General features: G+C 40.0%; 1 protein-coding gene across 1 annotated transcript; it reads right to left on the bottom strand.

The window, feature by feature from the left end:
* Positions 1 to 12,282: 12,282 nt before the first annotated feature.
* GATM (glycine amidinotransferase (L-arginine:glycine amidinotransferase)) lies at positions 12,283 to 25,975 on the bottom strand (the record flags this gene model as incomplete). The annotated part of the gene is made up of 8 exons (XM_008941018.1): positions 12,283 to 12,395; positions 14,315 to 14,431; positions 14,533 to 14,596; positions 16,711 to 16,875; positions 17,169 to 17,306; positions 18,605 to 18,795; positions 20,399 to 20,594; positions 25,757 to 25,975. Coding segments are annotated over 8 exons (1,203 nt in total), but the record flags the coding sequence as incomplete, so codon positions are not given.
* Positions 25,976 to 26,234: the final 259 nt, after the last annotated feature.

The raw sequence follows: 26,234 nt of genomic DNA, 5'->3' as shown, positions 1-26,234 counted from the left end.
AGTATACGTCTGTGAGTCAGGGGTACACATTACTTCAAAGAAGTGAAGGCAAATGTGACAAAGCAAATGGGCAAGAAGTATGAGCGTCTTTTTAGATGTCCTCATCATAATAGATGTTCCTTTATGGATAAGAGTGGGGATTTGGAACCAGTAATCTAGTCTGTCTTTGCCATTGATCTGGTGATTTTGAGTGGTAAATCAAAAGCTCCATGCCTCAGATTCCACATCTGTGCTGCAAGACTTGCAACACTGGGTGCTGCTCTCCCAGAGAGCTGCCAGTGCACTGAAGATATTCAGTGCCTTCATCAAGCTTGCACCTTCATCTACTGACGCAGGCTCCTTCTGTCAGTTGCCCAGGCAAGCCCAAGGAAAAGCAAAGCTGACGTGTCCCCGCAGGGCATGGGCACAAGTGTAACACCATCCCAGCCTTCTCACAGTGGCCAACACAAGCCTACAGTCCTCAAAGTCCCAGGCACATGCTCATTACACTGGAGCAGCATAGTTGAGCAAGTTTTGCCTAATATGAAATATTTGAGGCTCACATGAACTCATTATCCAAACCAGCAGATAACCAGCCAAGGTACTCCCTTCCCAGCTGTGGAAGATTCTGCTACACACAGACTGCTGCAAAAAAAGTTGCAAGGAATGGTACCAGTCTGTGCCCCTATTATTCACAAGGGCCATTCATTACAGCAGCTTCAAGGACTCTGTTTTCCACCACTCTTTTTACTTTCTTGGGCAAAAATCTCTGATCACTAATTGCCTGCTGAATTTTAAGAGAGCAAGCAAGGAGCCTGCCCAAAATATCAAATTGCTTTGTATTTTGTTTTTTTCCACTGGTTTCTCTTTACAGGTCATCCATTTAGTGACATATTAGCTAGGTTCCAGAGTAGGCAAAACTAGTTTCCTGAAGTTTGCTTGCATTAAATATCAAGCAAATGTGCTGTATCTCATTATCCACGTAGGTGTCCGTGCTACATTTTCTGCTTTGATGACGTTCTGTGGCAGTAATTTTCACAGGTTTTTTTTTTATTTTGAATTGGCCATTTCCTAATTTAAAACAGAGCAATCAAAGGAAACACTTTCCCCATACACAGCATAAGATAAACTTTCCTATGGTTGCTGTGGAGAAACAAACTCACAAGGTTTTCAGCTTCAACCTTTAGTGTAAACCAGACATCTGTTCTGAGTTGTGTCAGATCACAGGAAGGACAGCCCACAGCTTGGTTTACTCCAGACTAATTTAGGAAATCAGGACTCTCCCCATGGATTAGTCACTAACTTCTTGGGCAGTGACAGGCCAGACACATTTTTCTCTGCAGCTCAGCGGTTTTTCTGTGTAAAACAAGGGTGACTGACGGCTCTTTCTCACGTCAGAAGGGGACTTGCAGCTGGAGGATCTAGCCTCAGCACCAAACCAGAAACTAAACTTTTCAGCGCATTTGTGCATCTGCACTCCTGATGTCGAAGTCCATCAGGAAAGGAAAGAAGAGGAAAAAGAAAAGGGAAAGTGCAGAAGGGTCTAAAGACGGCTTTGAAGTACAGCCCAGGAGTGGAGATCAGGAAGCGAGAGCTGTAATTGCAGATGGGTATCAGTTTCCTTTTTCGTTTCAGGAGAGCCCACGGCGTGGTGCGGTTTCGTCCTCTCCCTCAGAAAACAGGCAGGAACAACACTCACCTCTGCAGGAGAACAGAAGGAGCTGTTCAATGGAAGGGGCCACAGAGACAAAACAACTCTTTGCATTTCTAATGCAGAGGCAAGCAGAAAGCATCGCAAACGTGTCTGAAATGACTGTTATTCCTTCTGGACCACCAGGGAAAGCTAAAAACTATTTTTCATTTTGTTTTCTAAGGAAATTGTGCTGTGTTACTTGTGGGATCTGCCTGATCTCCTTGCAGTAAGGCCAGCTTCAAGAAAACTCAATGGAGACAAAATGTCAGGTTCATGAAAACAAGCGGTCTGGCGGATGGAAGAGGTCCTGCAAACACCCCGCAGAGAGAAAGGTCCCAGCTGAGCTCACACCATTGAGAAGATCCACGTGAGAAGGCAGACCACAGGGAAGATGCCAGTTCTACAGAGATGGCACTTTTTTCTTCTGCCTGGGGACAGGTTTATTCCAAGCTGTCCCGAACCTGTCAATGCCGAGCCGTTGGTGACACCCTGACACTGTTCATGCCTCACCGAGCAGGACAGTCCACTGAACACACAGCAGGGGCAAGCATAAAACTCGGATCTGGGGTCCTCCAGGCCTTTGACCCGAGCCCTGATAAGGCTGCCCGTTACAGAGGCTGCCCTGGCCCGTCCCTAGCAAGCTGCTGCCACAAGCAAACGTGTCAGAAAAGGTTAATCGACATTCCACTGTAACTTTAACGCTATTAGTCAACACTAGACAAAGGTTTACATTTTTTTTTCCTTCCTGAGATAAGCTGCAAGGCAAGGATCAGGGCTGCTGTGAGAAAACACAGACTCTTGGTACAGTGAAAGAGACCTGTTTATTCCAGTGAAAAAAAGTTTGTGATCTGAACTCAGGTGCCAAGTTATCACAGAAATAACTGCATCTTGAAGAATACTGCAAAGGGTTTAGGTTTTGATATTTGCTAGGCATACCTTGAGTCTTTGGCCGTTATAAATCTCTTCTTGTTTAGGAAAGAAATCTCATTTTGCATCATACTGTGCTTATCTTTCAGCAAAAGTGGGGGCAGGATCCGAAGAGCTGATGTTTGCAGACAGCAGTGGTGCAGTACAGCCCGTCTCTTGGCTTCACAGTGAAGAAAATGAGCTACAATTGTGAAATCGTTGCCTAACAATTGATAAGGACAGCCACTGCAATCTTCTTCCCTGCCTCTCCTTGGACATTATCCCATTTGCCACACATTACTGGACGTATAGAAAAGAGAATGGCAATGTGTTTAAAGTACAAGCTACACACATAGAAGACGGATTATTTATCTCCACGTCTCACCTTATTTCTTCTTTCACCATGGCCAAGTTAACTTATCTTTGCAACTCATTTTTTTCTTCTCTCATTGTTATACTTACTATCCTTCTGATAGCCCTTAAGTTCTCCCAAGGAATGGGGCTTTGTAAATAGGGTTGCAGGAAAGGAGCTGGAGAGACCTAGCCCTTCAAAACAAATCCACATCAGGTACACTGAGCAAGGTGCTGCAAGGGACTCTTTTAGTAGGCCTTTGCTCTGCAGGAGAATGTGGTTTCTTCTTGCCCTGTTTCAAATCAAGACAGCCAGCTCCATTTCACCCCTCTTTTCAGGAACTCCCTATGGCACCAGAGACACCTTGCAACACTAGATGCAAGCTCCTGATGTCAGCCATTCCAACAAAAGTTCAGCCCACCGCAAGACCAAAGAAGTTTGGTTCAGAATTCCTTGCTCAGAAAGGAAGGACAGATGTATGCAATTCCTCTGCCTTCAAAATTCATAACTCTTGGGAACAGCAAGCCTACACACCCAGAAAAAGTCACTGTTGCCACTATCATACTGAAAGATGGAAGGGTCACTTTTCCCCATGAGAGGAAAGCCTTCTGTGCTAAACCTAATACTTGTATGTACTAAGTATTAGATAAATACTGACATCATGAAATGTGAAGTAACAATGTCTTTAACGATATTTTTTTAAAAAAAGTGTTATTGTCTCTATTCTGCCTGTATGTCACACACTTTGCAGCGATCATGTTGCTCATTAGTCGGCTGCAGAAAAACCTGCCAGTTCTGGTATCATTTTTACATGAGCTGCATAACAGGGCCTGGGTCACTGAACTGCAGCTCCCTTGAACACAGCTCAGGATCACAGTTAGCTAGGACCAATCTCTACCCAACATCCCTACAGACATCAAGCAGATCACCTAACCATTATTTTCAGTGCTTTCTCTATATTTCTTCTGAGTCAGCAAAAGAATAAAGAGGATAAATTTTGCTTCAATTTAAATTTGCTGTTCAAAAGCACATCACTGATGTACTACCAAGATGAGATTTCAATCTGCAGAAGAAATAAGGTGCAATTCACAAGCAATTTCTTCTTCTGTAGAAACTTAAATTGTATTTTGTCCTAATGACTTGGAATTTCTTAAGGGTAATGTGAATATCTTCCAGTTCAATTTAACTCCTCGTTCTTCTAAATACATTCCATATTTCTGAAAGCAAGCAGTATATTTTCATTAACAGAATGGAATACTCTCAAAAGTAATCTGAGGGAAGAGAAACTGCTGAGATAAACTGCATCACTCAGCAATCTCACCTGTAACTCAGCTCAATAAAATACCAACATTTGGTCTTAATTTCCTGTAGAGAGGGAGGCATAACTGAACTTTAAGGAGGGATCTAAAACAATGGTGAATGACCCTATAAATGTATGACTTTGGGCCATAGTTTTTAAAATAATGTCTATGTCAATACATTTTTCTGTGGTGCTCAGCCCATGTGATGTAGGTTTCCAAAGGCAGAGATCAATTCTTATTTGGCCCTAATGTAATTTCTGACACCCTACACAAGCCTAAACAATACAGCCAGCACTAAAGGAAATGTCCAACTGTGTCCTTGCACCCCACAGCAACTGCTTTCACATATATAGACGTGTGCTTTCTGTTGCTGAGAAATAGTACTTTATGTATGATCAGATTATACCTGCAGATGAAAAACATTTTGAGGTGTGTTCACTGACTTTGATCAAAACATCAACAGAAACAAGATGGATAAACAAAAATTGTTCTAAAACTTCCCTTCGAGAAGGCTGCAGGAAAGCTACTGGCATCACAGCAGCACCCTCTAGTGCTGCTGTCATCGGTATTTGCCAGCACTTCCGAAATAAAATTCCACATTTGGTGTCAGGATGCAACTTCACTTGTCCTGGAGTGGCCGGTCCCTGAGCTTTCCATGCTGGCCAGAACGTGGCATGCCGGGCCCTGGCTGCTGAGAGCCCTGTGCTCATCACATGCAGGGGCTAAGGAGGGTCAGGCCAAGGCAGGGATGGAACCACCACGGCCCAGTGTTAGTCTGTTACTCTGCCAACCAACAAACAGGTTTTCAAGCTCACTGCTGGCCTATGGATTTGAGGTGTTCCCTTTCCTACACCTCACATACTTCATGGGGATAAGGTTTATTCTGTAAATGCTTGCCTGGCCTTCAAGGGTCTCACACAGGCCATGCTAAAGGTTATCTAATGGTGAGCTCTTTTTAGGGTAGGTGTCTCAATGAAGGTTTCATTGACACAGCTCACAATAAAGGCAGAGTATCAACACAGTCTTGTGGACAAAACGAGACATAGATGACCACGGAGAAAAATCTATCAGTACTAACAAATGTCTGAATAAAGATCTGCAATTACTTAGGGTCCTTGTGCTGTGTTAACAGCACCTACAAGCACAGTATCTCCCAAACGATGGTAAAGAGCAGTACAAAGGTAGAGATTACTTTTTGATTGTTCAGTGGAAAATAAATGAGACTATTGCCACAGACTTCAAATAATATAGACATGCAACCCCAAAAGTAATTACTGCCAGTTACAACAAGAGAGATGCATGAGTTCACATCCATAAACCAGCTAGAAATTCATCTGCCACCATGGTGAACATAAAATTAAAAAATGAAGGCAAGACTGAGTATGTATAAAAAGGTGGGTGAGAGACTGTACTTTAGAAGGGAAAGATTAGGTATGACTTGAAATAAAAAGACCTATTTTTCTCCTGAAGTCATGGAGCAACTCACACTTGATCCCCTCACGCTGCTTGGTATTATCCTTTGTGCCTGGGAAGCACACATGTGGGATCCTATTAAATCAGACAGAAGTACCAGGCCATGGTGAAATATTTACATCTGAACCCAGCCATGATGGGAGCCAACTGGATCTTATGGTCAGAGCTGTAGCAGGGGTAGGGCAAGAGGTCATCATTTCCATTATACTGTTACTGTCATGCTGTCTAAGATGCAGGTGTATATAAGCCCCATAATCATTAAGTACAGATCAACTTTTTATTATTTAGCACTAATAATTCTGAGTGCCTCACATGCAGTTCTCAGAATTTGCCTTTCTCCAAGTGCCTCAAATGTAGCAAGGCCACAGTTACAGTCACCCTGGGTTTGTCACTTTAGCATCTGACACCCCAACCAGATGAGTCAAAGTTTCAAAACTTCCTAAAGGCGAGCACTGGAACTTGAAAAAATAATAATAAATTAATTTCCTATGTCACTGTAGCTCTGCTCTGAGGCAGTAGGACAGGTATGTTACATACAAGGAAGCAACACCAATGAGATACCAAGTCAGAAAGAGAAAGTAGTATTTCTACACATTTTTTTCCACACAGAAACCTGCAGAAATATAGTTCATCCACATAAATAACAGATCAACATACCCGAGGGAGTTACCTTAGTCTCTGCCAGCTCCTCCTTCTGCTTACCCCTGCCAGCTGGAATCACCTTCATGATATCACATCTGGGTCTCAGCCAAATAGCTTCCCTCTCATTCTTGTCCTTCAAGACATAAAGGGAGCAGGGAGATGGATAAACTGTTACAGAGCATGCACTGGATTTTCTAGTTTTTTTTTTTTTTTTGGGGGGGGGGGGGCTGCCCAATTCCTCATGCTACCAAGCTTAAGAAAATAACACAGCAGTAAGAAACAGTTCAAAAGGTTCTGTTTCTCTTTCATACATCTGACTTCATTAACTCATAAATTGTAACAATTTGCTATGAAGTAGTGAATGAACCACTAACTTGGGACTTCATTCATTATCATAAAGCTATTTCCTGCCTGCTTAATTAAGCTCTAACAATGTTCTAGCAGAAGGAAAGCAGAAGCATACCCTCTTGGAAAGTGATAAATGCCAGAGGCTGAGGGGCATACTGACAGTTTCAGCACAGCTAAACACACTGGGTTCTCTCCCTAGCAGGAATGAAGATTTTTTTTGGCAGCTGGAACAGAGAATTCAGTTCTAGCAACATCTCTGACTAGGAGAAATATCTGTGGATCCAACAATATAATTTCCACCAGCACTGCATAAAACCAAAGGAAAAAAAATATTTTCTGCAATGGGCCTAATTTTTGATCTAAAAACCAAGACTCATTTTATATGGTGACACATATACATCAGACTACTCTTCCCAAACATTAACATAACAGTTGCCGAACTGTCCACCAAGCTAACAGTTTGGGTTATTCATGCTACGGATACCAATGAATAGAGACAAAAGAGAATATTTTAAGCTAGACTATAGAAACGTCCAGGAGATACTAAAACAAGAAACAATTGTTTTCTTCTACCACAGACACAACCTGAAGCAACTGACCAGAGAAAACAATTATTTTCTTTTTTTTTTTCCCCCTACGTAGTGGGCAGAAAACCCAACTCCTCCTTCCCCCACTTTAGATCCTATTGGCACTTAGCATTCCCAGCCAGGAACTACAGATGATACACAGCAGAAGACTATCCTTGCCTCAGAGACTTCACCTTCTTTCCACACCCTCTCTGAGTTGGTGCCGATACTGTAACAATAGCATCTTACCTAAAAAAACATACATGAAGAATCTTTTTTACAGACATCTATGCAAACACATATGCATTCTCATAAGCAGTGAGCTTCCTCCAGCCGAGTTTCAGGAGCAAGGTGGAAGGCAAGGCTGGCCTGTGCCCAGGGAGTGTTTAGCTAACTCCCTGGAGCTGAGCTGAGCTGCCCTGAAAGCCACTCCACACCTGAGACAACTGGTTTTGTCACCTTTCCTTGCAGCTCTAGGTGAGGTGTGCTTGGCCAGGGCTGTGTTTTTGCTGCTCCTTCTGATGGTGCTGTCTATTTCAAAAGCTGGTGCTGACTTCCTCCCAAGCAATAACAAATATTTATGGCCTTCTCTGCCAGTGAAAACACAAATTATGGAGAATTGAAGTTCAGCCCACGTTTAATTTGCTTTATTTACATACAAATTGCAGCCTGGAACAGAGGTGGTCAAGCACCATCATGCCTGCTTCCTCTGGCCAGCAGTATCCTGTTGCCCAAATGTAATTTGTCCTCAAAAAATTGCTCGTAATTAGATATCAAAGCAGAAACCAAGCCCTCCTGTTTCTTGCTGTAGGTTGCTATTTCCAGGGTCTTGTCTAACCAAAACCAACTGTGACACAGGCTGACCTCTCTCTCTCTCTCTCTCCAAGAATAAAAATAACTTGGAAGATTATATGTATCAGTATTATGTGGTGGGATCCCCTGTAACAATATTATATATCTTGTTCCCTTCATTCCTTTAAAGGTTTTACTGTCTCTGTATCACTCCCTCTTGAACAAGTTACTGAAGAAAATGTTGCTTCTCATCAGCATTTTTCAAGTTCTTTCACTATAAAGAAAGCAAACTAGATCTTTAAAATTTGCCTTTGAACTTTTTTTATTATCGCATTATCCACTTTAGAAATTCTCTCCTATATCAATCCAGTCATATCTCCAAATAACACTGGTAGGACAGAGGAAATTAATTAATGTGAGACACAATTGTACATTTGGTAACACAGATATGTGTGTCCATCCTGGGGACATTTGTAAACATACCTGTGAATAAATTCTCATGCTCCCTACTCTGGTGGGAATATATTGCTGTTCCAGAAGAGGTACAAACTTTGTCCTCCCTGGTCTTATGCTGCAGGAGACTTGCACAGGATTCCACAGGGTTACCAAATACTCCTCAGCACTTTTGCAGGCTAAAGCAGTTTCCAGGTACTTACTGTTTAACCATTGCTACACCTCACAACAGAGTACCTGAATGTGGTTCCCTTCTAACTTCCAAGGAAACAAACTGGCTAACTGACCAAACTGAGGTCAGTGAAGGAGTCAGGTCTGGGATGGTCTCAAAAACAGTCACAGCTCCAGATCCGCTGTCCCAAAGTGACAGTAGTTGTGTTTCCTCAAGGCAATGCATTTCTGCTAATCTTTCCAATCTGCACACTGAAACTGAACAGAAAGCTTCTGCTCATCTGGAACAACTCCCCTGCCCTCCTTATTAAGGAAAGGTAACTTAAGAGACAAGTCTATTTTCAAACTAGTTGAAACCTCCAAGGATTAGGTAAAATATCTTGTATTACTGGCAAGAAAAACCAAATGACTGCAGAAGCATACTGGTGGTTTCCAGGCTGAAGGACTTGGTGCCATGCACACAGTTTAAGATTTAAAAAGAGTATTTGATAAGGGATAAACCAAAAAGCTGGGAAAAGGCTGAAATGTTTATCAGATCTGAGTTTTGGCACCTAAATTTGATGCTGAATAATATCCTTTTCTAAATGGAATTTCTTTTATGAGTGGAAAAGACAAACTCTGATCCTTTCTGACTATGCCAAGATTTTTTAAAATAAATTTAGTTTGCCCAAAAGGGTAGAGAAAGAGAGCAATTCCAGCTAATCTATGTATCAGCTTCACGTAAGCAAAACAACAAAATTCCTAGCTATGAAAGAAAGGGGATATTAATTCTTGAAGCTGTTCCCTAGATGAATACTACAAATAAGATGGCTAAAGCTAGACTATGACATTAAAAACAGTGAAATCTACTTTTTTTGTAATGGTCTGAATAGGAAAGCATAGTAAAAACATTGCTTTCCTGTTAATCTAGAAGGCTAAAGTTCCTAGTCAGTACTTCAGTTTGGTTAGGTTGGTTATTTCAGCTTCCTAACATGAACTGAAGAAAAAACATCAGTGAGACAAGCCTACTGTAAAATCAGCTCAGTGCCAGCATTAAAACATATGTATTTGTCAAAGTAATAATTACTACACTTTCTTTAAAACTGTAGAAAAACATGTGTGTGTTGAGTAGATTCAAAGAGTGTACGGATCCACAGAGGTGCATCACAGGCCTAAAAATAAACAGCCCACAAGCAATAGAGCCTGACAATCACAGAGGTGAAAATCCACACAGAACTGAAAAAGTTAAAAGATAATTTTAGCACTTTTCCCCACACATTGAAAAAAATAATTTAACACAAAGGGTGTTAACAGTCCTTTTTGGATTTTTTGCCATTTGCTTTTCATGTCTCTCCCAGGTAGATATAAACAATTACCCAAGGTTCTTTATAGTTTTTCAGTCATGGTCACCACTGGATACCCATGCCTTAAATCCAGACTACAAATCAGAACAGCCTGTGGATGGTGGCAGCTGAAAATCTTCTGAGTTCAAGCATTTGTTGGAAACTAAACTTGAGCTATCAGCCTAATGCTGAAGCTAAACCTGCCTTGACTATTTCCCCGTGATGTCAAAATCTCTAGTCTATGCTATTTTTGAAGGAACTGCAGCTTCACTATCAGAATAAACAGGCAGACATCCCCACCAATTCTTCCTCTCCTGATGCTCTGAAGAACAAGACAGGAATGACTTATCGTATCTGAGCAAGCAGCAGTGTATTTTTCAGAGAAAGAGAACATTAAGGTCATGGCACATGCATCACCTTCGTCACTGGGGGTCAATCATGTTCATTTAGGGCAAAAAAAGAAAGAAATTATGATGGTCTTATCCCACAGTTGCTTCAGATGAGTACACTGAGATGAAGTGAAAGCATCCATAATATTCAGATAAAACCCCACTGCCCTGTCAAGTAGGGGTCACGTATAACATGATATGAAAATGCAGACTTCTTATTTCTGGAGGTATTTGGGTTCATGTGTCCTGCCTTTGATCAAATTGAGCCAGTTTTTAATTGTTCCAGCTGTACCTTGTGGCATCTTATGCCAAGCACACAGACATCACCACAGCCCTACAGCATGAAGAACAATGGGAAAGGAGACCTGCTGAGCATGATCCTCTGTACAGCTGTCCAACGCCAGTGCCACTATTGGAAAGCAAAGCTTGCTTACAGGAAGACTATTGCCATTGCCTAAGAGCCTTGATTTTAAAGGGAAAAGAGGGACCACTTCTGCATGGTTAAGTGCTGGAAGCTGTCTCATTAGCTCTTCTAGTGTGGCTTATCTTCAAGCATTCAGACATATAGCCTGTTTAGTCCTATAAGCTCTGTGCAGAATATGGCCATAGGGCTTTTACAGGAGTATGTTATGGGTGACATCTTTCCTGCCAAGGTGCACGGCATTGTCTGACTCTAGCAGACTCCTCCATACTCTGGTAAGAAACATCTGTTAGTGTTATTTTCCCACACTAGGAATACTTCTGTGCAAAACGGAAGCAGAAACATACTACATGAACAATATAGTACAAGGGTTTTCTGCATTATAGAAGTGCTTAGGATGTTACACCTTTTACACTAAAAAAAAAGTGTATTTTTTATTTCCATCCATATTCTACAAACACTTACTCATCCATACATTTTATTCTTACTCATTTTCAGAAGAGCAACAAATTGAGAATGCAAAACCACTTTATTAGCATAAAAAGTACATATTCAGTAATCAATACTCAAATTCCTTCAGAGCATTTTCCACATCTGATACACCTTCCTGTATCTGCTACAGCTGGAGGAAGAAGTTGTGAGATGTCAGAGGTTTAGGGTTGGAGGGGGGGTTGTTGATGATTTTTTTTTTATTTTTTATTTTTTTTTTTTTTTTTGGTTTGTGCTTTTTCTTAAGTTATGTAAACAATTTAGAGTGATACAGGTACAAGCAGAATATTAGCTGTCACTTGTACACTTAAAAGTTAAATAAAAAGCAACTTCAGCAATACAAAAAGCAATATAAAATAAGCGTTCAGATGCATGACATGCATCAGAAGAAATGTTCACTTAATTGCCATGTCTTTCTACATGTCTTAAAAGTTAGATCATATAGGAAATTCTCTTTAAATACCTGTATGGCTTGATATGAAAAATGTTATAAAATTACTTGGTTCCATAAGAGATCTGTACAGTTGCATCTATTTTAACTTAATTAAACACAACCGTATTAGAACAATAGACCAATTAAAAAGAATAAGAAAAGTTTACTCAAGTTTAACATTTCAAGCTGCCTATCTGATAGAGGAGGATAACTAGACGGAGGTAGATGCCCAATATTAGTGGCCAAGCTATTCTAGCAAGACCTTTTAGCTATCTTGTCAAGCTTCTATATTCAAAGCCAATGTGAAAAGGCTTCACAGATGATGTGTTTCAAAAAGCCAGCCAGAAAACCTGTACAGCTGATGGAAGTAACTTCAGTCATACTGCTGTGAGTGAGGAGTATGTGAGAGTAAGTCATTTACCAGACCACTGTAAGGACACCACTTCTCAAGCACTAGAGCTCATGCAGGTGTTTCAACAAAAGAGAAATTAATTTCTTCATTTCCTATGCTTATTTTAGAAGCTGAACCACCGCTACCCATCCGGCTTGTAACTAATCAAAGTAAGATTGCAGGGTACCCCGGCGGCGAATATCACATGTCCAGCAGTGGAAACCACCTCCCAGGGAATTGGCATGGCGAATATTCACTTTAATTGTAGAAATGCCTGCAAGAAACACATATTGCATAAGCTTTGATCAGAACGCTAGATCATGCTTTATCAGATCATATGGCTAAATGCAAGTACAGGAAGTATTCCCTACTCATTTGTTAAGAATTTATTTTCCCAAATTCTAGGCAGAGAACAAGCTAGGAACATAGCTGGCTTGTTTATTCCAGTGATACCCACAAGAGACAGAGTGCCTGGAGCACAGCCAGTGTTTGATGTACCAGGAATAAAAAAAAAAAACAACAAAAAAATCCAGTTTTGTGGTATGGGAAGAATTTGCTGAAATTCTGCTACAACATTTGACCAGAGCACATTTAAATAAATCTGTGCCAGTATGTATGGTTCAGACACTGAATGTGCTCTTTCAAGAGCCTTTCAAGAGAAGAAGCAAAGCACAGAACTTGAGTCCTTCTTTCTCTGAAAGGGGAAAGAAGCTGTTGTACTCATGACCTAGGTTAGGCTTCCTCACAGTTCTTTTCAGCTCTGATATTTCATCTGTGGGTCAGCTTATACAGTCCTGACACATGAACTAGGATCAGAAGACTTTTTAATGAAGTTTGCCTTTTTGCTTCTTGACACTTCCTCAGATACTGAGCTCAGAAGGAGTTCAGTAGAATCCATCGCCTAGGTCAGCAGTAGCTTTGTCTCAGTAGACCTGCCTCAGTCCTGGGAACTTACTGACTACATGAGTTTATTTAGAACTCGCAGACTGTGAGGTACAGATGTGAAAGTTATGTCATAATTAGCATTAATAGCTTAAGTACTTTCAAGCATTTCTAAATCCTCAGCTCCTTGGTCATGCAGATCATTAAAACAACCTAAGACTGAAAAGCTAAGTGATTCCTAAGGATTGTATAGCTAGTGTTTAAAAGCAGATTAAAGCATTAGATCCTGTGGTTCTCACCTGCAACCATCTCACATTTAGGGGAGGCTTCAGTAAGTGCACTCACATCCACAGCACCAGCCCTTCTTCTGGGTTCACAGTTGCTGTCTTCTGCCTTTGGATCATTCCCTCCTCATCATTTTTCTCCCTTTAAAAAGTCTTCTGCTACTGAGGAGTATTATCTTTTACTCTACAATACAACGACTGCTCACTTCTCTTGGCTCCTCATCTACCCACCAGTCTTTCTACCATGCCAGCTTTTGCATCACCATGTACTTATCTCCTGCAGCAATAGTCAGCTGGGTGTTGGACCAAGTAATCTTGCCATTCTCCTACTAGTCAGCTACATGTCACAAGCAGATCTTTCCCTCACAGCAAGATGGAAGCAGCTGAAGTAACTGCATGAGTTTTAAGCCTATACTATTTATCTTTGCAGTGAGCTGTGCATAGTAAGACTTTCAGGTGTTTATATTCAATTGCAACTCCCTGGCCGCTGCATATCTAAAAGAATCCCACCCTTTCATGAGGCAACATCTTACAGGACACCCTCCATAAAGTAGCAGAACTACCTGGGTTAAGTGGTTTTAATTTGACAGTTTAAAGAATAATGAGTTTGTAACTAGAAAAATCTGAAAGCATTCTGGCAGTGAGGGACAGGCAGCTCTGCATCGCTCAGCAATACACACAACTCAACCTCTCCAAGACAAATTTTGGCCTCCAAACATAACAGTTTTACATTAAAAAAAAAAACTTATCCAAAAACATGCTAGCAGTAACTTTAATTGCTACTCTTACATTTATTTGCTGCAAGCTGTAGGGAGCAGAACATACTGGAAACCCATGTTCATATGACTGAATTATTCCAGACAGAAATCACTGAACGATTCTTGCTTACTAACCCAACTGTTTGAGTACCTTTGCCAGTGCTGGCTGCTTTGACTGCTTTAAGCAAAACCTCTGTTCATCCTGATGTGCATAGCTGGTATCACAATCAGTTTGGTTTAAGTAAATGTTGAAATATGTTAGGACATACCCAGATTTTCAAACATCTTCTGAATTGATGTCTCATTGGCATCCACCATCACACGTTTCTCATCCAGCATTAAGACATTCATGGAGAGCCATTTAGAAGACATCCACAGCGGGTGATCTAAACACATGAGAATGAACCTTCTACTGTACCAATGTTGCCCCATATTAATACTCTTAAGAATACTCTTGGAATTCTCAGAAAAGAATGAGTAACTATACCATCTGGGATGAGTGGCACTGGGGGGCGAATCACAGTCCAGCCTGCTTTCTTGAAGAGCTCAATCTGAAAAAGCAATTTAATTATGTTCTGCTCAGGGTTCTTAAAGTACCACATTATTTCCTCCAACCTATGTCACATTTTCTCAGGCTACTTCAATATGCATGACACCCCTTGCCTCTGTTCGCTGCTCTTGCCCTCGTTCAAGTTCCATCTATACAACCCATTTTCATACAATCAATTTTTGGAAAACCTCTTCAAACTTTGCAAACCACTAGCATTTGTTTCGACTGGTTTTGTATATGCTAAATATACTAAGATATGTTACAGATAAGAGGTAACACACACAGTTTGGAGACTGCAAAGTAAGGGTATTAGTACCAGCACAAAAGTATTAAATTCTTTAATTTTGGTTTTATTTCTTCCCATATGTAAAAGCCATTGATATGAATTACATTGCCTTTTATAGAAATCATAGAATCATAGAATGTCTGGGCTGGAAGGGACCTCCAAAGGTCATCTAGTCCAAACCCCCTGCCACAAGCAGGGACATCTCCAACTGGATCAAGCTACTCAAAGCTTCATCCAGCCTGATCTTGAATGTCTCTGGGGATGGGGCCTCCACTGCTTGTCTGGGCAAACCATTCCAGGGATCTGTCACCCTCATACTGAAGAACTTTTTCCTAACATCCAGCCTAAATCTACCCTTTTCTAGCTTAAAGCCATTAACACATAAAATTGTTTGCAACATGCTTCATAAGAAACTTAATATGAATTCTTTTAAACATAAGGAACAAAATAAAAACATCCTAGGGAATAATTTAAGTCTAGCAGTTAAGTTAAAAATAAGAGGAAGATAGTTTGGCTAAGGAGAATTGGCTTTTCAGCTTCATTGTCCGAATTCTTAGCAGAGTTCTTTATTTGCGTGTTACCACGAGGTGGAGCTCCGATCCTGAAAACTCAATAACGAGACCGACCTGCCAAGATTTTAAAGAAAAGCTGCCTTTCATCTGCACTTCCCCCTCCCCCAGTTCCCAGTTTTCCAGAACTGCTGAATCAGATTTTGTAAAAGAAAGCTGCATTTTTTTATTTTTTTATGGCAAACTGCTATCTGTGTAGATAGAAGTCCCAGCACGTGGGTTTAACACCAGGAGACCAAAAGCTTCCTCTTGCAAGTAAGAGTATAAGAAAGATGGGAAGGGAAGAGGGGAGGAAAAACTATGACTGGTTTAAAAATTACATTCTCATAATGGATATTACAAGAAGCAGTAATTCAATGGGATTATCTGGATTGAAGCCACTTGCTGATAAGAGACTAAAATTGCTTCTGAGAGTTATGCTGTGCACATGGTTCCATAATCTCTGCTGCTGTGCGCACCCAGTATCCATTCAGCTATTCCCATGTGGTCATACAGCTTCTAAAATAATGGGGATCCTCACAAAAATCCCCAAGCACCAACAGTACAGGTAACACATCTATAACAGAGGGGAGCTCTTACTCTCTGGAAGGCTTTCTGATCTGTCTGCACTGTACAGCAGTATGCACTTCTTCTCAGGGTGAAGCAGTAGGTTTTACATACTGAACCATGTCTCTCCTCTTTCCTACTCTTCAAAAAAATATTTCTTGCTCAGTTTTTCAAAGCTGAATGCCTGAGCATTCAGCCTTCTGGCACTGGGATAGTTAACAATACCAAAAGAGAGGCTTCCAAAAGAGGACTAAAACCAGAGATTACTCAACTAAGCAACAGAAAACTTTCAGTTTCTCCTTGGATATAATTAATATATTTAAGTCATAGAAGTGTTGCGAGAAGAATATCCTATGTACTTGCTTTGATATTACATTATTACAAAACAGATCTATTCCATCACATTTAAACCATATTAAACAGAAAGCAACACACAACACGTGTGTCTAGCCTCACAATAAGAAAGCACAAAGAGCAGTAGCAGAAAACCAGGGGAGAACAATGGTCGTTGCACTGCTGAGAAAGTTCTAGAGTCAAGATGCAAAAACATGTATAAATTCCTGAACAACTGTCTGGGTGCTATTTAAATTCAATAATTAATATTATTCAACTGTGTACAAAATAAATTTGTAAATTAGCAATTACCAAGCAGTGACCTAACCCAGCTGAGTCATTTTTAAACATAAGCACCTTTCCCCTGTGCTACACTCTTACCTGATGACATGGGCGGTCTGGGTTAGAGAGCACAAGGCCAGGTCCAATGATATTAAATGTGGCATCAATGTGCATAGGGTTAGGATCCTTAAAGGATATTATATGGACTCTGTAGTCTGGTGCAAGATGTCGCCTCATCCATTCAATGCCCATATGATTTGTAACCTGGAAAAACAGGACAAAATGAGTTTCGCTAGGCTAGAATATAAACTGCATCCAAGCTTAGTTTGTCTGAGGTTTTATTTAAATAAATGTTTAAAGCCAAAAATAACAGAAGTTCATGCCTTTAGCTAATGCCTTACCTGTAAGACAATCTCATCCTGTACATCAGGCATTCTACAAATAGCAACTTCTTTTATCAACACTCATATTTTAATGCTGTTCAGGAATTTAGAATGACATAAATACAAATATCAACCATTAAGATACCAAAACTGTCGGAGGAAACCTTTGTTTACCTGGCTCCTTTGTACAAAGATATCTTTTCCAGCTCTAATGAAGTCAGCAGCATCAAAGCATGGCTCAAATTCAGTAGTTACAAATTTTCCCTGAGCAGCCAGTTTGTGCCTGTCTTCAACAGAGTGGATTGGATAATCCTAGTTACAGGAAAAAGGAATAACCACTTTAGGTTGGAGACAGTAAGTTTCCAAACTATTTGCTACCAAAGAGTATTTTGATGTTAAGAAAATTTTTATAGTGACAAGCAGTATGTTCCCTTGGAGCTGGTTTGATTTACTTGTTACTAGAATAAAAACAATGAAAGTGTAAATGTGGACATTTCAATAAAAGGATTTAGGTACATTCAAGAATAGGTGATAAGAGACAATTGTTACACCATAAAGTTAATTACTCTTCAGAGCCACTGCCTTTATAATATTCTGACTTCTAGATTAAAAGTATTCATTACCAGTGAAGTTTATCTGTCACTCCAAGAAATCACTACACAGTGAAAGAAATACTGGCATTCAAGCTATTTCCCAGCAAAAGTGAGCTCCCTACTTTTCCCACACTTTAGAATGGAGCAGTAGTTCAAAATTTAAGGTAGATCTTTAGAAGTTTAAATAAATTCTATAATAAAAAACCAATGCAATTGAGAACAGATGAAGTGTAAAAACCAGCACAAACAAAAACTACTGAATAAGTAGTTTCTATGCTTTAGAACAGTCTCCAAAATTTTCTAATACTGTCAGATTACTCTAAGGTAGCTGTTTAACTTCTTTGCATCATTGAGAAGTTATCACTGTTCTGAGAAAGTTATACTCATTCCACAATCAGTTTTACTGCAGTTATTGTAGATGTTCTTACCATGTCATGATTTTGGGGGCCTATATCAAAATTGTCCAAGTCACAATTATTACAAAAGGGAAAAAAAAAATATTCAATTATTTGGAAGGTAAATCCACAGAGTCTAGATCCTCCACTCTTTCTTTTATATAACTTTCAAAATACTAATCATCATGCAAAACGAGGATTATAAGGGGTTTTTCTGTGACAAGATATATATTCTTTGCTACTTTCCTGTTACACTCAGGATATGTGGACATTCTCGGGGAATCATAATTCTTTAATCCTTGAGATGTCTTTCTAGCATTCCTTCCTCTTTAAGTAATGCTAAGTTACAGCCAGTAAGTAACAAAGCAATTGGAAGCAGACTTGAATTCATTAGACACAACTTCCTGTTTCTTATTTCCCAATTGCACACATAGAGTTCCAGCTGGAAAGGCTACAGAATATTTGCATACACTAGAAAATCCATAAATTTCCAGAGTCATTTTGTGTAGTCCATCTATTTGTTCCCCTACCAAGTTTGTGAAACCTAGATATGAGGCTGAAACTATCAACAAAATCCTGGTTAGCCAGAACTGATATTCTGAAGCAAAAATGGGAACAATACCTGATCATAGAGTTCATCTGCCATTGTGGGTTTGGGAGCAGTCGTCCACTTAGCACCACGGTTGAAGTAATCTTTGATTATTCGTCTATATGCTCTGTACTCAAAAAAACGAGCACGCCACGCCATAGGCGCTTCAATAATTTCATTTCCCACCACCAACAGAATGTCTCTTGGCATGGCAGCATACATACCTGAAAGGAAAAAGGCCATTAACACACAAAACAAACATGCCTTCTCAGCTCTTTCGGTTTATTCACTTTTCATCTTCCTTTTTGCCACTAGTTTTATCAAAAAGAATAGCAAAAAGCCCCTTTACTAAAGTCAGGAAACCAGTACATAATTTCAGAGCCTTATAGTCTTCAGTAAGTTTTCAAAGTGACATTTTTTGTTCAAAAACATGCAATTTTTGCTATAAAGACTCACTCATAACAAGTTCATAGCTAGATGAAAGCCATCCACAATCTACAAGCCTCCAATTCATAATTTGGCTCATGGAAATTAACTACACAAATGCTTATAAATTACTCAGATGACTTTAAAATGTAACGACAGGTAGCAAGTTTTCCAAGTCGACCTCATGTCTTCATATATCATCCTTTAAAAGCAAAGAGGAATTTGGTGGAACATCAAACTACTGCATAAAGTAGTCCCAATAGACTTTTCATTAACATTATCTCTTCCCTGATGAATTTGAATTCCACTAGAACTTAAGAATACATTTTACACAAAAGGCTGAGAGACCATGGTCTGTTTAGTCTGAAGAAGACCAAGAGGGGTTCTTACCAGCACTTATAAATATCTAAACAGCATGTGTCAAGAGAATGGGGCTAGTCTCTTTCCAGTGGTGTCCAGTGATAGGACAAGTGGCAAAAGGCACAAACTAGAACACAGGAAATTCCACCTAAACATAAGGGAAAATTTCTTTACTGTGAGGGTGGCAGAGCACTGGAACAGGCTGCCCAGAGAGGTTGTGGAGTCCCCTTCTGCAAAATCTTTCAAAACCTGCCTGAACATGATCCTGTGAAACCTGATCTAGTCAAACGTGCTTTAGCAGAGAGGTTGGACTAGATGCTCCCCAGAAGACCCTTCCAACCCCTACCATTCTGTGGTTCTATGAAAGGAGCCTATAGACTAAGCTCAATGCAAAGCTGAGTACGAGTCACCGCGTTCTCACTGCAAATAACCAAAGCCACCTGGTGCCATACAAGGAGGAACATGGCCAGTAGGTAAAGAGACCTTCAAACTTCCTTGTCATTACTGAGGAACCTCCTGGAAAACTGTTTCCAGTTTTGGCCTTCATAGTGCAAGACGGATGCAACTCTAAGATCCAACAAAGGGCTATCAAGATAGTCAGGAGACGGCTTTACAGCACATGATCTGAGAAAATAAGTGGGACCTCAGTTTATTTCATGTGGCAAGTAGTAGACAAAGCAGTAACAGCCTACAGCTACTGTCAGTGTCATTAAACATGACATAGGAATGGTTCTTGGTAGTGGCAGTGACAACATAGCAACGGAATCTGGCAACAGATGCTGGTGGGGGAAGTTCAGGTTAGGTATTAGGAAAGCATCTTTCATTAGTGAATCCATGCAGTACTGAAACAGAACAGCAAACTAGGTGGCAGAATCTCCATCTCTGGATATTTTCCAAGTCATAGCTACACAAAGCCATCACTGACCTCATCTAGCACAGGTAATAACCCTGCTCCTAGTAAGAAGATAGACTAGATGGCATCCAAAATGTCTCATATGGGAGCTAAACAGACAAGGTCTTCAACAACGGAAGAATATTTACCTGTAGACTCAAAATCAGGTGTTTTATACTTCACGGACCAGTCAATTGGATCAGGCCTCTTGACAATTACACCTTCTCTTTTCAAAATATTGCACATCTCTTCAATTTCAGCAACAGCTTTTTTTAAATGATCTTTGGGGAAGCTCTGACCTCCAAATTTCTGATAAAATCCCCAATACTTTTCATATGTGTTGGCCTAAAAAGAACAACAGTAAGTGACAGAATAAGCACCAGTTATTTTGGTAGAGTGAAATAGATGGATAAGACACTTTTTAATGTTCAAAGTTATGACCCTAAAACATCATAGTGTGCCTTATTTGATTGCTGAAATATTTTGAAGAGTTGCTAAGAAATATCCTGCTGATTCTTCCAAAATAAAGGGATGGGGGGGGGGGCAGGGGAAGGAGGCCGGGGGAGGAGAAGAGTCAATGCTTTAGAAAAAATGCTCAATTATTCCTGATTGAGAATCCCTGTCCTGGTAGCACTTCATATACACTGCTCATACACACCATTGGCAAGGTTTCACTCAGACGTTTTATGACATGCATGTGTCCAGTCATTAACTTGATGTAAGTGCAGGTGTTAGAGTAGTTGTGAATCACTGATGTCTCCACAAGCACTTACATCTAATAACAAAGTTAAGTTTCAGCTGCACACGCTAAGCAGGCTCACTGAACTAGCAGATAGCTTTGGTACTACTAACAGACTGTGCATGTGGGATGATGCCCAAGAAGAAGAGTCCTCTGAGGAACAGCAAGAAAAAAAGGGAAAGCCATTTTGGAATGTGGAGATATTTCATTTCCTCATATTTTTGGATATAGATGGATCAGTAGCTTATATTACCTGTTTCTACTGATGGAAATACTATTATAAATAATGTAAGAAATATTCCTAGAAGTCTTTTTCTCTCTTTAGCTATAGCCCTATAGAAAGTCTCATTATTTAACAAATCACAGATGAAAACCAAAAGACTACATTGCACTTCAGCTAGTATTTAGTGACTAGTATCACCAAGTGATCATGAAAGATTTTATCCCTATTACACTAGACCTGTACAAACACCAAATGCTACAGACTCTAACATTTCAGGTGCGGCAGCAGTCTAGAAAATGCAAGAGATCCTAAATTCACCTGTCAGGGTTGGAATAAAGCAAGTACAACATCTACAGGCCTAAATGCTCTGCCTCTAAATCCTGTGATAGTCTTTTCAAACTAAAAACCAATTCAAAATATTGTTCCAATTCACATGGTTAAGAAAATTGAGACATATAATCAAAACAAATGATGCTGCTTCAGTTCAGTGTATCTTTGAAAATACTTAATTCAGATTTATAAGTTGTGAAACCAGCAGTTTTGATGGGTTTTGCTAACACTAACTTGAGGGAGGAGTAAGTGCATATGGAACCCTTCTGGAACGATAGCAGAAGGGGTCAGGAACAAGGGGTCAGGCCTTCCTTCTACCAAACAGAGTCCTGCTCATTCAGGGACCATGAATGACAGCAATGGGATTTAGGAGAAACTGCCCCTCCAAACATGAGGTTATCTCCTGACTAACTTCCAGAAAGCAGTGTTGTGGACAAAACCAATGCAACTACATTCCTTTGGTGCTAGTACTGTCAGTGAGGCCCAGGCAGGCAAGGCCATTCATCTGATCTCCTTTAACAATCCAGGCTATTCACTCTGTTCTCTTCTATTTCTTGATATGTGCCCTCATGCTAGAGAGGTAAGGAAGACAGAATGAAGAGAATATCCAGTCTTCCAGACACATTTAACACTTGTATGAAGAGCCCAGGCAAAGGTCTCAGCATGGCCATCCTGCTCCTCCAGTACCAAAGCTTCTTCCCATCTTTCCTGAAGGAATTTATTCCTTTTTTTCTAAGTGAGGTTTTGGGCAATTTGATCACCTCAGATTTGCCAGCTGTTCAGAAGTCACATGCAGATCATATGAAGTGCCTAGCATTCCTATGGAAACCTGTTCTGCTAATGAGACAAATTTGTCCTCGGGAGTAAAGACAGTTATTCTCAGAGTCACTGATGATGTATTTGAATACCACTAATCCCCAAGAGGTACAGTTCCCCTCTTCACCACATGGCTTCTAGTACTGCTCTTTTTCAAATCTGAGAAATGACACCTGTATTGCCCTAATACTATGGCATAATCTTAAAATTACTACAGAGTAAGGGTTAACACTGTAACACCACTCATATTGCCTACCTTCTGAATAACTGGGGAAAGGGTATATGACTGGGACATCCATTTCATACCAGTTCAGGATTCAGATTTCAGGCCCTTTTGATCATACACATACAACTCATTTCAGACAGTTCAAAAAGTATCATGGCCAGGACACAGAAAAGAGCTTTAAATCATCTCCTCAAATGCACTTTATAACTACTGTCTGAGAGTACCAGAGAAACTGTAACAGCACATAAGAAAAACTCTTCCTTTTCAAAAAGAAATTCAAGAATTTGCTGTAAGGAAAAGATTGTCTTTAAGAAACAGCAGAATTACTCACAATAGGTGCTATACATTTTAAACATTTGTTGTGGAAACTATCATTATCAACATCAACTCCCTCAAAATGTCCCCTAAAGCTAATAATGACTGTTACTTAAATTTAGGATATTGAAACATACTCAGATCAAAATGCTTCTTGCCTGATTCGGTAGTAAACATGCCCTCACCTTCTCACTCAAGATACAATGATCTGTGGTGGTAATACCTCTTCAACAAAAATGTGTTATTATTCACAAAATATACTGAAAAGATATAGCTGAGTACAAAGTTATAAAGCTCAACTGTTTGACTGTCAACTGCTTCAAAAGAATACATCTGAAGTGACAGGTTTTTGACCGAAGTGCTAATTGAAAAAAGGCCACCTTCCAACTTAATGTAGTTAACCTCCTGGTTAAGATTTCCCGTGTTTCCCAAGAGTGTATTTACCTCTACATAACCTACGCAGCCCATTTGAAGCTCCCGAAAGGATATGCGACCAAGGGTCATCTCATTAACATTCATTAGCTATGTAGGGCTCCCTATTTGTCATTCTCACACTGTGGCAAAAAGACTTGTCTTAAAGTACAAGAGAGTGCTGAATGCAGCCATGCTTCCCACACGTGAATACTTGGAAATAAACATGCGTACAATCTTAAAACACAGCTTAGAAGTACCTCAAGTAAAGTATTTACCAAAATGTTGTAATCTGAAACGTGTTTTTTAAACCATCCCAAGTCCAGAGCCTCAATTTTTGAGTAAGTCAGATTTGCTAGTTTTAAACTGCAGTTTTTATCACCAATGACCCTCACTCCTGCTTGGCAGAAGGCACGTGATACACATCAGCCACAGTACTGCTGCTTACGGGGGCAGTAACAGGGATTTCTGGCTGTCAGATGACACTGGAGCAACACACTTTTGTTACCTTTCACCTGTTCAGAGATTTGGACAATAACTGAATCAAATATTTTTCGGTACTGGCAAGGTAGGATTCAGACTGCTGTTTAGATTATTCAGCAATGGCCCCAGGTTAATTGCAAATTACCGTTGCAGTTCCTACAGAAAAATTTAAGATAACAGTAGACAAAATCAGAGGAAACTACATATCAGCTAGCACACTCTATTACTTGTTCTGGCCAATGTATCCTTTGGACTGGACAGTTTCCATCAAGCAAAGCTAAAGCTTGCTTTAAACCCAGTTTGTAGGTATTTGAATTGCAGAAGTAATCCTATACATTGGCATTTCTCACTGAGCTGTTGATATTGCATGTAACAGAAAGTGAAGTTCTGACCTCATTTGATTAGTTACAGCTTAATAGGCAGTAGAACTAGGTTAGCTGTTTAGCATGTCACTGTTCAGCAAGGTAGACATTTGAAAGAGTATTTTTTCTGACATTAAAGCAAGCTCTTGGCTACTACTTAAGAACAGAATTTTGCATTTTAATTTAATATCACAAAGTAAAAAAAATAGACATTTTTTCCTTACTCTTTCTGTGCATTCATTATGGTAGTTTTAAGTACGTAAATGCACATACATACACTTTTATATTAGAAATGCCAATCTTCATTTGCTTCTTTTTTTTTGAAGCTGCTAGAATATTCAGTGAAGTGTCTGAAATATATGAAGTGTCTGAAACAGGATTTCAGAAATAAGCTTCAGCTTTCAAACAGTAAATACAAGTTATAATGATGTCAGTGGTAAACTTGTCTTTGCACTCACTGGGGCAAACTTATCATCTCAAATGTCCCAAAGTAGAGTCAAATGATTACGCTTCTATCTTTGGATCAGAACTACCAAGCTGCAGTAATTCATTCATACTCCTCCAACCACTTTTGCCCAGAATCATAGCCCAGATTCTAAAGAAAAATATACAAATATAAAAGGGGCTACAAGAAGAGAAGTCTTCTCAATAAGTACATCCTAAACTTCCTCTAAATTACTGTTTCCAGCACTTTAAACATATTTACAGTTCTTTGCTTCCCATTCCTTCAACATCAGATCAGCAGAATTCAGTTTCTTGTTTTTTTAACTGAGGTCTTCTGGTCAACTTTTTCAAGACATCCTTTTAAATTTTACTACGATCTCTTCAGCCAAAGTAGCATGTCAGCTGTGATAACCGTGGGTTACATGCTGCCCTCGAGGCAGTACTGTACTCTGACAGTGAAAGAGAGCAACTCGGGATCATCCCCACAAATCCAGGCAACAACACATACTTAGCAACTTTAAAGTCCATGTAAAGCACACAACAAAAATCTGGAGCAAGCCTGCTGTTTGAGTGTTCCTGTCCTGAAATAAAACATTTCAGAGAGCAAGGAAATGTGGTTTTCCTCAGGTTGCTGTTGTAGCTTTGGGTAGAGAAAACCCCTGAAAAACAGAGGGTTTCCATACAACAATTACTGTAGCACATAAGAATTGCAGTGAGCTCAGAATGGTCCTGCTAGTCTACAGCTATAGAATTTAATCTTTCTCAGACTATCAAGTAGGAAACTACACTTTTCTTCAAGTGATAACACTACTTAGTTTTGAGCCAAATTAAACTCTCATCAGTCTTTCCAACTATGTCAAAAGCTAGAGTGGGTACTTCAATAGCATCAGGGCTATATTACCAGAACAGGTTGAATGTATTAGAGAGTCTCTCTACTACTGACTTCTGTTTAAACAGTTAATTAAGTTGGAAGTGGAAAGAAAAAGCGTACGCATGCTTTAACATGGCTATGCTGTAAGGTTTCATGTATGCAAACAGCCACTTTGAAAGAAGAATCCTCCAAAGTAAACACCATACCTGTGTACTGTAAAAATTAAGCAAACTGTATATATAAAAGCCACATTATTTCCTATTTCAAATTGGGGATTTATGGTTTACCTTAACCTCCACAGAGAAAGGCGGGACACAAGCATTTTCAGCTCTTCCCACAATAACTTCTTCCAGTGGGTCCCACTCATTGTATGAGCAAACAGGACAGTCCTTAGGCACAGGGCTGGTAGCCTTGTTGTCATCAGCAGCACAGGTGTTCTGGGAGGCTGTAGCTGCCTGGGTGCTCTGGAAAGATCGCTGCACCCATCCTGTAAGGACTCTTCCAAGCTTAAAAAAAAAAAATAAAAAAAAAGGAAATTACGTTTCCTGTACAAGAGGCAAAAAGCAGAGGCTCAGCCCACAAGCCCTTTACACCGTAATCCCAAAGCAATGTGTGTTAATCGGAGCACTGAGAGGAACCCACTGTCTGTTGCAGCCATTCTCATTTATTCACAGCCTGCCAGATGCTTAAAGGCCAATCTGCATTTTAAAACACACTCAGTTTCGCAGGGTAACGACACAGGAGCGCAGCACTGACAGTGGCGAC

The sequence above is a fragment of the Merops nubicus genome, unplaced genomic scaffold (assembly GCF_000691845.1).
Source record: "Merops nubicus isolate BGI_N331 unplaced genomic scaffold, ASM69184v1 scaffold29495, whole genome shotgun sequence".
NCBI classification, from domain to species: Eukaryota; Metazoa; Chordata; class Aves; order Coraciiformes; family Meropidae; genus Merops; species Merops nubicus.
This window is presented reverse-complemented; position numbering and strand designations above follow the sequence as displayed.